The 13,660-nt window shown below is 40.2% G+C and overlaps 1 protein-coding gene across 2 annotated transcripts in view; it reads left to right on the top strand.

The window, feature by feature from the left end:
- arhgap36 (Rho GTPase activating protein 36) overlaps positions 1-13,660 on the top strand; it is a 230,383-nt gene that overhangs the window by 170,255 nt on the left and 46,468 nt on the right. For both annotated transcript variants that reach the window (XM_060832279.1, XM_060832280.1), the window contains exon 3: positions 3,565-3,633. In XM_060832279.1, the coding sequence (XP_060688262.1) occupies positions 3,565-3,633 (69 nt within the window). The remainder of the gene's footprint in view (positions 1-3,564; positions 3,634-13,660) is intronic.

Here is a 13,660-nt window from a genome sequence, read left to right as displayed (position 1 = left end):
TCAAAAAGTGTGGCACTCAAAAAGCACGGCAGTTCAAGTGGCATCCGAGGAGCAGGAGAGTTGATGTTTTAGGCATAAGGCGATGGGCAGATGCAGTTGCAGGGTAATAGTGATAGGTTGAAGCGGAAGGCGGAGCGGATAGGTGGGAAGGAAGATGGACAGGTAGGACTGTTCAAGAGGGCGGTGCCAAGTTGGAGGTTTGGAACTGGGGTGAAGTGGGTGGGGGTGGGGGTGGAGGAGAGATGAGGAAACTGGTAAAATCAACATTGATGCCATGTGGTTAAAGAGTCCCGAAGCTGAGGTGAGGTGTTCTTCCTCCAGGCGTTATGTGGCTTGGATTTGGCAGTGGAGGAGGCCCAGGACTTCCCCGTCTCCCCTCACCTCACCCCAGAGCCAATCCTCCAACTCAGCACCACCCTCTTGAACTGTCTTACTTTCCACCTTCCTTCCCACCTATCTGCTCCACTCTCTCCTCCGACCCATCACCATCACCACCCCCCCATCCCACCCACTGCATCTACCTATTGCCTTCATAGCTACCTTCCCCCCCACCCCACGAGAGTTATAGCATTGAGATGTAACATTGAGACACACAGAATGTGTACTGTTGTCCTACAGTTCAGGATGAATGACATAATTGAGCAAGCCATTCACTCAGTGAGATCATTTGAACTAATGTAATGTTGTGAGGATGTCATAAAGTTCATGCCTTCTTTTGTTCAAATACCCCGTTTGTATTTTCTGGCCCATTGTCTGAAATTATTTCTTCAGGTGCTGAATATGGCACTTAGTTTGTCTCCCTTGGACACACTCGTATTGTCTTTGCATGTCTGACATTTAGAAGTTTGGATAAGTAATCAGTGAATAAAATTAAGTCCTCTCCATTCACTGTAAATAGATCAGTGACAATTTTGAACCCAGGAACTGACAGAATCTCATGCGGTATAGAGATTCTCTGTGGTGTTGTGGTTGGTGGCTCCTACCTGCTCCAGCGATCTTCATTAACAGTTCAACAAACACCATTAATCCCTGACTGATAGACTGTATCACATGCTAGTCTTCTCATCCCACTGTGTCCACGTTAAGTTGAGATCATTGTGCCAGTATCTCCTGGTGGAGAGTTTTAAGCATAAGTACTTCTTTTTCTTCAAGGTAACATCTGCTGAGATACTGAGTTCATCTCTCTAGGGCCAAAAACTTCAGAGAGTGTCTAGCACCTTTTTTCATTGTGTCAGGTCATATAATGATAACTTTTCCACACTGCCTTCAGTTCTGTGTGATTACTTGGTTCCGTTTGAAGCTGGTCACATTTATATGTATGTAATATGTAAAGATCAATTTTAAGCATATCTACTTTGATGTCCATGCTCTTGGTTTATAGATCCAGTTTGATTTGATTTGATTTAATTATCGTCAGATGTACTTTGTTACAAAATTCATTGAGAAGTGTTGCATAGTGTCACCACTCTCCAGTGCCTTCTTAAAACTCAGAATTATAAACCAAAACGTAGAATATAAAATCAAAACAGTAAAGAACAAGTGTTCAGCTTTACAGTCCATCTTGTTAAGTGCTCCTCCATGGCGTTGGTGACCAGGCACAAAATCCCCTTCACCACGCTGCTGCTGGAACCAAAGTCACTGTTGTTCAGCACCATCTCACCTCCACTAGAGCATCCAGTTGAATGGCCCCACCTTTTTTCATTTTTAGGCAATCTGGTCTGCTGAGATGACCATTTTTGTACCAGGTTTGTCACAGACATAGTCGTATTCCTGGATTTTTACCCGAAGTCAGTGTAGTCTTGATGCGCTTCCCTGTGGTTCTTGGCCAACCATTTCCAACAGTGTGTGATTGGGTTCCATTGCGAATTGCTCATGACCGGAATTTTCCGATCCATACATGACTCCAGTGTCCTTTTCTACTGCATAGCTTGCACACATCTTGGAATATGAGATAGCCTGGCTATTGGTGCGATTAGATTGCATTTGGCACACAGTTTCCTTGCAGTTTGTGTCCTGAAACAGGGTCAATTGTCAATGTTTGCTGCTCCTAATAGATGTTGATACTGATAGCTGGCTGCAACAGCTTCATATTTTCAGTCATCCGTTAGTGATGACGTGACCTTTCATTTTTCTCTTGTAAGTTTTCTTTTGGAATGCTTCAATAGGCATTGAGGCTCTGTTATCTGACAATTCAACCTTTGAAGCATCATATCCATTGCCCTTGCCTAAAGCATGTACTGACAAAACGATCTGTTGATGCCTGTGAATTCTGCCCGTCGGATATTAATTCTAAGGCATGAATTCCAAAGTAGACTCTCACAAATAGCTAGCATTTTTCATGACTTTTGCAGGACCTTTCTGGCCCTCTTCAGATAAACTTGAGGTATTTTTCAGCAGAGGAACAAGGGTCAAATGCAGGTAAAAAAGACTCATTCCGTTTCAAAAACCTGGTTGGCTTAGATGAGGTGGGTCCAAGAGCCTGTTTCCATGCTGTATGACAGGATGACACTATACAAAAAAGCACACTAAATCACTGATTCAAATCACTTTTCTCCTTCTGAGAGGTTAACAGTAAGTTAGACTGGATAATTTGCCTTGGGTGTTGAGAGATAGGGAAAGGATGGTACTGATAGTAGAACCATTAACAAAGGGAAGTTTCATAAGATGTACTCATTGCCACCTGTATAAACAAATCAGATAATTGAAAAGGGAACTGTTAATTCATAATCCCGCCACATGATCTGCACACTGCCTGTTAAAATGTTTACACGGTACATGATATAACAATCACAACTAAGAAAGATCCACAGCTCAGTATTTTACAGGTGTGCAGCTTGTGTAAATCTTAGCTTCTCATGTGGTCAAGTTTATAGCTCTGTAGTAAAATCAAATGATGCTAAGCACAAAAATTTAGTATTGCATTCAATATTAATTAATGACAGATATGCCAATTGATTACCACTTGCGATGTCAGGTTATATTTACATTGTAGCTCTTCAGTGCAATTAATATCAACAGGTAGCTTAAAGATTGCATTTCAGTGTAAATGTGATTCAGTGAAGCACACATGATTGTTCTTAAGAGTGAATGAAAGCTTCAAAAGTGAATAATGTCAAAATATGTTGAAAGTTGTTGAAAAATGTCAATAATTTCTGTAGGGAGAGCAAAAGAATCTGCCAAGTACAAGTTTCTATTTTGTTTTAATTAGTTCTTGGAATGTGTCCAAATTTTAGCTTTAAAATCTGACCTGACTGGAAACAATTTTCATGTGGATTTTAATTATGAACATTCTCTTGGGGAGGAATTCAACTTGGGTAATTGTTTTTTTTCTTTGCTGTGGTTGTCAGGAAGTTCTGAAGTTTTACATTTTATACGTCTCCAGAAAATTCTAAACATCTGAGGAAAGCTCATCTAATTCAGAATGTTCCCAGTCTGTTAGATTCATGCATTCAGTCTGTGTTTTAACAACTACTTAATTGCGCAGAGTTTTTTCACCCATGCATTCTCTCTATTGAAGTTCATGGTTTCCAGTTACTAATAACTGATAAAATCTTGCCTTTCCAGATGGGCCAAAAAGGAGAAAATCTTTCCTGCGAAAGAAAGACGCTCTTTCCAAAGAGAAAAAGGATAAAGGTAGAGAAAGCTTTCCAACATTCAAGAAATCTTGATCAAGTTTGGAAATGTTTAAATAAACCCTTCCATTTAGAACAATCTGGGTAGGCCCAACCAATCTGTGCTGGAGTTGCCTACCTGGAAAATGAACAGATTAAATCATGTTTATCTTACCTGTTGCAATATCTTTTTATCTCTCTTTCCTTCATCCATCTATTCCAACCTAATCTTGAATGATCTCTTTGATATAGATTTTGAACACCTGATTGAACAAAAGAACTACGAGCAGGAGTAGGCCATCTGATCCTTTGAGCCTGTTCCACTATTCAATAAGGTCATGGCTGATCTTTTCATGGACTCAGCTCCACTTACCCACCCTCCCACTATATCCCTTAATTCCTTTACTGATCAAAAAATTATCTAACTTAGCTTTTAAACCATTCAATGAGGAAGCCTGAACTACTTCACTCAGCAGGGAATTCTACGGACTCTCAACCCTAATTTTGAGGGTATGCTCTCATGTTCTAGTTTCACCCACCAGTGGAAACATCCTCCCTGCTGCTATCTTATCGATTTAATATTTACATAATATTACATAATTACATAATATTTTGTTTCTGGAAGCTGCCCCCCACCAATCCACCCCCCTCCCCCAACCACCCCCACCCCCCCTCCCCCGGCCTCAACCCCTGCCCCACCATTCTTCTAAATTCCAATGAGTATAATCCCAGTCTACTCAGTCTCTCTTCACAGGCCAACCCTCTCAATTCCACAATCAACCCAGTGATTATCCCCTGCGCCCCTTCCAGTGCCAGTTCATCCTTTCTCAAGTAAAGAGACCAAATCTGCATGCAATACCCCAGGTGTCGTCTCGCCAGCACCTTAAACAACTACAATATAACCTCCCTGCTTTTAAACTCAATCCCTCTAGCAATGAAGGGCAACATTACATTTGCCTTCTAAATTACCTGTTGCACCTGCAAGCCAGCCTTCTGTGATCCATGCACAAGGACACCCAGGTCTCTCTCCAAAGCAGTAGGCTGCATTTTTAATGGTTCAAATAGTCCTTTTTTTCTGTTATTCCTACCAAAATGGATGACTTCACATTTATCAACTTTATACTTAATCTGCCAGATCTTCGCCCATTCACTTAAACTATCTATACCTCTCTGCAAAGTTTCGTAGTCGTCTGGGCACTTTGCTTTAGCACTAACCCTTGGTGTCACCCACCAATGTAGATACACTACGTGTGGTCCCCATGTCCAAATCATCGGTGTAAATTGTAAACAATTGTGGTCCCAATACTGATCCCTAAGGCACACACTATCACTGAACACCAACCAGAAAAGCACTCATTTATCCCCATTCTTTGCTTCCTGTTAGCTAACTAATCCTCTATTCATTCTAATACATTGCCCATTATGCCATGCACTTTATCTTATGCAGTAGCCTTTTGTGTGGCACCTTGTCTAATTCCTTTTGAATATCTAGGTACAATACATCTACTAGGTTCCCATTGTCCACTGTCCTCAAAATGTCTTCATGAAATCCAGCAAATTTGTTAAGCAAGACCTGCCTTACTTTGAAAGATTTCCACTGTTCATCAACGCTCCCACTATATAATCTTTGCAATCAGTCTACTTTAGCCAACTGTTCCCTCATCCTATTGTAGTCTCCTTTGTTTAAGTTCAGGATCCTGGTATTGGATTTTATCTTCTCACTGTCCATTTGTATTCTAAATTCAACTATATTGTGATCACTCTTTCCAAGAGGATCCCTAACTATGAGATCATTAATTATTCCTATTTCATTACATAAGATGAGATTGAGGATAGCTTTCTCCCTTGTCAGTTCCATTACATACTGTTCAAGCAAACTATGGCGGATACACTGAATGAACTCCTCCTCAAGGCTGCCATGACCAACCTGGTTCGACTAATTGACATATAGATTAAAATCCCCTATGATAATTGCTGTACCATTTTTACAGGCATTAGTTATTTCTTTGTTTATGGCCTGCCCCAGTGTGATGCTATGATTTGGTGGCCTACGGACTATACCTATCAATGACTTTTCTTCTTAGAATTTCTAAATTCCACCCGAATGGATTCAACCTTATCCTCCATTGAACTTATATCATCTCCTAACACTGCTCTGCTGTCGTCTTTAAATATCAGAGCTACACCACCTCCCTTACTTTCCTGTCTGTCTTTCCAAATAGTCTGATACTCCTGGATATCTAACTCCCAGTCATGACCATCCTGCAACCATGTCTCCGCAATGGCTACAAAATTATACTCATTTGCAATGATTTGTGCCATTAACTGATCTACCTTGTTTCGAATGCAATGAGTATTCAGGTACAGTGTCTTTCTGCTAGTTTTCATACCTTCTTTTTGAATTCTAACATCTCTATGAATAATAACTCCTGAGTTTTCCTTATTTTTAACTTGTTGCATAGTCTTTAATGTAGTTAAACCCTCCTGCACACGCTAACCTGCTGCTTCCTTTTCTATTTACCATTACACTTACTGCCATTTCCCCCTTCCCTTCCCTTCCCTTCCCCCCAACTCAATAGTTTAAAGTCCTAGTGACCATCCTATTTATCCCTTTCGCTAAAATATTGGTTCAAGATTGGTTCAAGTGGAGACCATTCCATCAGTAAGATCCCTCCTCTTCCAAAACTGGTGCCAATTCCCTGTGAAATGGAACCTCTCTTTCCCGCACCATACCTTTAACCATGTGTTTACTTCCCTAATTTTCTTATCCCTAAGACAATTTGCATGTGACTCGGGTAGTAATCTGGAGATTATAACTCTTGAGGAGCTGTTCCTCAGTTTTGGTCCTAGTGCTTGATAATCCCCTAAACAAGCCCTCCTTCCTAGCCATGCCTAAGTTGTTTGTCCCAACGTGGACTGCAACAACTGGATCCTCGCCCTCCCACTCCAATATCCTTTCAAGCCGGTCAGAGATGTCCTGAACACTGGCATCAGGCAGGCACATATCATGCAGGACTTATGATCCTGCTTACAAAGGATACCATCTATCCCCCAATTATAGAGTTCCCTACAACTACCACTTGTGTTTTTGCTCCCTCTTGAATGGTCTCCTGCACCATACTGCTGTTGTCAGCTGGTTCAACCTCCATAGAGACCTTTTCGTCATCCACATAGGGAGCAAGTACCTCAAACCTGTTGGACAAGGTCAAGGGTTGAGCCTCCTTCATTCCTGAATTCAGGACCCCTCTACCTGGTACACATGCAATCACACCCTGCTGTCCCTGATCACTGACTGAACTTGAAGTCCTTAATCAGGTGTAACTGTCTCCTGAAACAAAGTGTCCAGGTACTTCTCCTCCTCCTGGATGTGCTGCAGTATTTGAAGCCCAGATTCCACCTCATCAACCCTGAACCGAAGTTCCTCGAGCAAACAACACTTGCTGCAGATATGGTCCCTGCAGCTCGCAATGGGAACTGCCAACTCCCACATCATACTGCTACAGCACATAACCTACCCAGCCATCTCTACCTAGTTGATTATTAAGGTTGGGTAAAGTTTGTAAAATGCAATATGTGGCCTGCATGCCATTTATCCCATCCAACCATTCACAGCTAGCTTCCCATTTAACAGAAACATACAGCTGTCAGGTAGCTCAGTCACCCTTGCAGCTATGTGGTCTGTTCAAGGTCTACTTAATGCCTTGCCTTATTCCCATTATTATTGTACCTGCTGCAAGTGGATAAACAAAGCAATTAGTCTGAATCACACCTCAACAAGGTCAGACCCCTCAATTAGCCCTTAAATTTCTACAGTCTGGCCTCTATAACTTCCTCTTCCATGGGAACTGTCTATAACCCCAGCAGCAGCTCCTGCTTGAACAAAACACTGCTGACCATTCAGATTATCTGACAACTCTATAAGATAGGTTGAAATCATGCCCTATGTCAATTAATCTCCTGCCAAGTACAAAATGGCTGCCTATTGTGGTTAGACTCTTGATCAGCTGTTTGGCTTGGTTGGAGTGGGACTAGCATGAGAAATATAGCATCGTGTGAAATGCAACCATTTATTACTGCCTCAACTATTAGTGTTGGAAATGATTTTATAACCTCGGTCACATAATAATTTCCAGCTGTGGCTGAGTGGCTGTGTTGTTCTTTCAGAGTTAGAAGGTTGCCAATTTCAAACCCAATGCTAGAAATCTGGGTACAAAATGTAGGCTGTTGTGCCAGTGCAGTACTGAGGAAGTGTTGTGTTTCGAGGCGGCCATCTCCATTGAGGACTTGAACTGAGACCTGATCTGACTTGTCCTTCAAGGCAATGAAAAATTCAGACAGACTTTTTTTGAAGAAAAATGTAAACATTCTCCTGGTGCCCCTGGCTAATATTTATCCTTAACAAATAACCTAAAAGCTAATTATCTGGTTATTATCAAGTTGCTCTTTCTGGATTCTTGCTGATAGTACAGTGGCACTTGTGTTTTATATACATTACAACAATGATTATATGTCAAACATATTCCATTGGTTATTTAGTCTTTGGAATGTTCTGATGTTGTGAAAGGTTCTACATAAACACAAATATTTATGTTTCTGCATAAAGAAATTTTGCTCCTTCACTGAGATTTTACATTTATGGTTATTAATGTTAAATCCTGTTAGATGCAAAAATAAAATGAGGAAAGGACAAAAGGTTTTGACTTGGAGTCATAGAGTCATACAGCATAGAAACAGACCCAACTAATCCTCACCGACCATGTCCCCAAACTAAACTAATCTCACCTGCATGCATTTGGCCCATATCCCTCCAAACCTTTCCTATTCATGTAATTATCCAAATATCTTTTAAATGTTGTGACTCTACCTGCATCCACCATTTCCTCTGGCAGTTCATTCCACACAAAAGAAAACATTCTTTATGTTAAAAAACTTTCCCCTTCTGTCTTTTTCAAACTTGCTCCTCTCACATTTCAAATATGTCCCTTAGTTTTAAATTCCTCCATGCTAGGGAAAAGATCCTTGCTATTCAGCTTACTTATGCTGCTCATGATTTTATAAACCTTTATAATGTCACCCTCAATCTCTTACATTCCAGAAAGTCCCAGCCTCTCCCTCAACTAAACATTCCATTAAAGGCAACATCCTGGTAAATATTTTCTGTTATCTTTCCAGCTTAATAATATCCTTCCCCGAGCAAGACAATCAGAAATGCACACTGTACTCCAGAAGAGACCACACCAATATCCTGTACAGCATCAATATGACCCAATTCCTATTCCCAATGGTCTGAGCAATGAAGGCAACCATTCTAAACATCTTCTACCTGTCACACAAATTTGAAAGAATTATGTATCTGAACCCCTAGGTCTCTCTGCTCTATAACATTATCCAGGGTCCTACAATTAATTGTATAAGTTCTGTCCTTGATGGTTTTACAAAAATGCAATACTTCACATTTATCCAAATTAAACTCCATCCACCGCTCCTCAGCCCATTGGCCCACTTGATGAAGATTTTCTTTTAGTCTTAGATAACCATCTTCATTGACCACTATACCACCATTTTTGATGGCATCTGTAAATTTACTGACTTCCTATGTTTTCATCCAAATTATTTATATAAATGACAAACAAAAGTGGGCCCAGTACCGATCCATGTGGAACACTGCTAGTCACTGACCTCCAGTTTACAAAACAACCCTCCACGACTACGCTCTTGATCCTTCATATTTAGAGTCTTGAATTGAAAATCAGAGTTTTTGTTTCTTCAGTCAATGCAGCTTACAAGTTGCTATGATAAATATGTTTGAGTTATGAAAAGATCACATTGCAGGTGGAAGCAATCCTTCTTATGGTGAATGGGTCAGGAATTTTGTGCTCCCTTCTATCTTTGAGTAAGTGCTTTTACTGTGATTTTATCCTGCCCCTAATAAGCCAGATATATCATGTGCCACTTGAATTTCAGGGTATCATCATTTTTAATCCTCTTCTCCACTGCAATTTTTTCATTAATTGGGCTTCTGCACCCCATTATGTGTTTGCTTGATCCACCTCTGTGTCATTGTTCTCTAATGTTCCATTCTGTCCAATCCTCCCAACATAAGCAACAAACCCTCTGCAATTGCTTTTCCTGGCATGACTACATGACTCCACCATGACCTTATCCTACTATTGGTACCACATTCCTGTATGATCATCAAATTTCTGATTGTTAGTGTATACAACTACTTATGCAAAATCAAACCCAACATCATCAAATAAATTCTCCTGGTGCTCTGAATTGACAAGAATAATATTATTCTATTTGCCTTTCATCAGAAATATCGTGGCTTGGATCTTTGCCCAGTTCCTTTTCACTTCTGCATGCTTGAGCTGAACATGACCATGTATGCCACTAGGCTTTATCAAACTTGGAGCTGATCGTCTGACCATATTGTTCAATCAACAATATCCCCCAGCACACCCCCTGCAGTTTCAGCTTTCTGCAGCTTTCTTCCATGACCTGCATAAACACCAGCACATTCAACGCATTATGAAAGGGTATGCTAGTTGTGATGGTCCATTGGCAATGCTCACGAAAAATTTGAATATATTGGGAGTTCTTAGACAGAAATTTTGGTGCATCTTGAATCAATTGATCCCAGTTAAAATGGTAATGGCCTCGGGAAGATGATGACAAAAAAACATAGTGCAGTTGATCCGTATAAAGCAAACTATTACTAGAAAATATAAAGGAGGATAAAATGGGACAAACCCGTGATCCTCTCCTGGCTAAAAGTCGACAGCACTATTTGTTGGCTCATACAAAGAATCTTCGAGGAGAAAGTGAGGTCTGCAGATGCTGGAGATCAGAGCTGAAAATGTGTTGCTGGAAAAGCGCAGCAGGTCAGGCAGCAGCCAAGGAACAGGAGATTCGACATTTCGGGCATAAGCCCTTCTTCAGGAATCAGAGGGGCTTATGCCCGAAACGTCGAATCTCCTGTTCCTTGGATGCTGCCTGACCTGCTGCGCTTTTCCAGCAACACATTTTCAGCTCATACAAATAATGGTCAGTTGGTCAATATGCTAGAGGAACTTGAGGAATGGCATCCAGGCATGTATCATAAACCTTAAGAGAGAATAAAATAGGAGCCTGTTTTGTCAAATGATTGCTGACGTGGAATTTCTCTAAACACAATGTACGCACAAAACGTATTTCTGGTCATGTCGACTACAGACGACTTTTCAAGATCCTAAATGTATTCAGTCTCACTTGTAAAATTATTACCCTCAATGCTGTTGATTCCAACTTTTCTGCATGCCTTTGCAATTTACAAGTTTGGCACCATTGCAAGAGAATTAAATATTTGATTCAAGATTAAAATCCTGTCTGACAACTGCAGTTATAAATATTTTTGCAATTGATTATAAAGGCTGCTGTTGCCTTTCCTGGCTGAAAATCTGTAATGACTGCCCTGTAAGATTTCTTCTATGCAACTGTAAATATATCAATCAATCTTTACACTAAAATGCTTTCAAAATACTGCAACATCCCCACTGAAATTTCAATTTAATTTTTAACTGGTAATTGACAGCAATACACAGATAACATTATTATTCCAGATGTGCACCTCATGAATCAATTTTAATCCCATACCTTGCAAACGTTTCCTCTCCTTCATTCCTTTTTTTATGCAATAAAATTGAAGAACATTCCATTGTACTGACTGTTACTAAGACTAAAGGAAATAACAGTACAAGGCTAAATGAAATTCTTAAAGACTCCAAACCAGCAACTTCTTTTTCAGATCCATCATGATCATAAATAAAGACTGTCCTGTTGTAAAGAAGCAGTTTAAGTTGAATTAGTTCTCTTTCTGGTTATGTACTTTTATTCTGCTATTAATACTGCAACGAATGTCAATATTGCTTATTGGCCATGTGAGAAGGAAATGTGAGATGGTCAAGAGGTATATTGGAGAAGAGGTAATTGAGCTCCACTGATGGCAATTAAAGACAAAAAGCACCTTTTTAAAAGAGATGACAAAGATCAAGGAAACTTTCCAAGGGCGGGCTGACAGCTTAAGTTCAGAGAGTGAACCCAAACTTCCAGAATCAGTGCCAGAGCTTTTGATGCAGTCGGTGGACAGGAGAAGAGACTTTTTATTTCTTAATCTGCCAAGTCTGCATTTGTACACAACCCTTGGCTCTGTAAATCTTCTGCCATGACTGCTCAGACAAGCAGCTGTGTGAAGCAACACTTACAATGAAGGTCAGTTGGTTGTTTTCAAAGAGTGCAACAGTTCTAGGTTTGAAAACAATTCCTTCCCCATTTCTATCCAAAATAAGAAGTGTAGAAGAGTAAAATACAGTCTTTACAGCTGAATCAATAACCCCATGATTACTTTTTAATTTAAATCTTCCTGTTCATACGCCACAGGGAAGCGTGGGGCCAGAAAAATGCCTCTACTGTCAAGCATAAGGCATGAGAAATTCATTAATTCAATGAAATATTCTCATGATCTTTAAATATGCCTGTTGTGAGTTGATATAAAAAAATCTCACAAGCACTGATGAGAGCAAAGAGCCATAGAAACCAATGAAAAATTCTTTGGCTCATACCTAAGGTGAATACAAGAACGTAAGCTAAGAAATAGGACCAGACATAAGCCATTCACTCTCAAGGCTGTCTATCCCTTCTATAGCATCATAACTATCAGATATAGAAGCAGAGTTAGACTATTTGGCTCGTTGCATCTGCTCCAGCATTTGATCATGTGTTTCTTATCCCCATTTTTCTACCTTCTTCCCACAGCCCTTAATCCTCTTATTAATCAAGAATCCATCAAAACCTGTCTTAAATAATGACCTGGCCTCCACATCCTTCTGTGACAATGAGGTACACAGAATAACCACTCTCTGGCTGAAGAAATTCCACAGTTCAGATCTACAACATCATCTTGGGGCTCACTCCCTGGACAGTGGCCTCCTGCATTCTTTCTCCAAGCAGAACAGCACTGGATACATCAGACTCACTCCAAAATCACGATACATCTCAAAGTCAATTAGAATATAGTTCACCACTTCAACGCTGCACTTTGGAGCTCACCAACAGTTTTTATTGTAATTCAGCTGACAGGCCAATTTGTACACAGGGACGAGTATTTTTTCATGTATTGGAACACAATAAATCATAGTGCTCTGTCAAGGGTCTGGTCACTCATCAGAACTGACATTTCAAGTCAATCAGGTCATGGTCAGTCCTGCATTGAAAAAAGGGGACTTATCAGGGGGCCATTTTTCTGGTTGCCAAGTTAAGGGTCAGAGATAGCATACTTGAATGGAGAGGAAATGATTATTGTGATGGGAAGAGCAACTCAACACATACATGTAGGGGATAATAGTGCATTGGAGGATACAGATACAGCAGGGATTGCAGGGTAGGTGCATTGTCACTGGTTTGATGGTGGTGTAATGCATTAAATGGTTGACATAACTGAGATGTAGGTTTGGAATTTGGGAAATATGGGAAGATGAAGACGTCAATGAAAGTGTTGGGTAAACTTATAGCTGATGAGATTAACAAGGATTACATAGAAGAAAAGAAAGATGGTGGACTCACTGAGATTATCCCTCAGTCTGCAATACTCTATGTTACCTTCCATCCTCAGCCAAATTGCAAATGTGCAATGGAAATGAAAAATGGTTCTGACCACAACCGGAATGAGTTTAAAAAAAAAGTTACTTTCTGTTTGAACATTTAGGATCTTATGGATGATGAGGTCTTTCAAGCTGCATTAATCAACACATACACAGTATAGATTTAAGATATTTGTAATCATTCAATTCTGCATTTGGAATGTGAGCAGTAGCCAGTTCAGTTGAATAGCAATCCTGGCCACAAGCAACTTTGGTACCAAAAGTGATCATAGTCACCTCTGTGAAGGAATAATAATTATAGGCAACCTCACCTGAAGGCCACAATTTACAAATACAACCCACAGTGACACAGAGCCAATTTCCTCTAACCTTGAACTGTACATGTTTAATGACATACTGTGATATTGTATG

The sequence above is a fragment of the Hemiscyllium ocellatum genome, chromosome 11 (assembly GCF_020745735.1).
Source record: "Hemiscyllium ocellatum isolate sHemOce1 chromosome 11, sHemOce1.pat.X.cur, whole genome shotgun sequence".
Taxonomy (NCBI): domain Eukaryota; kingdom Metazoa; phylum Chordata; class Chondrichthyes; order Orectolobiformes; family Hemiscylliidae; genus Hemiscyllium; species Hemiscyllium ocellatum.
The sequence above is the reverse complement of the archived record's forward strand: the minus strand, read 5'-3'. Positions and strand labels throughout refer to the sequence as shown.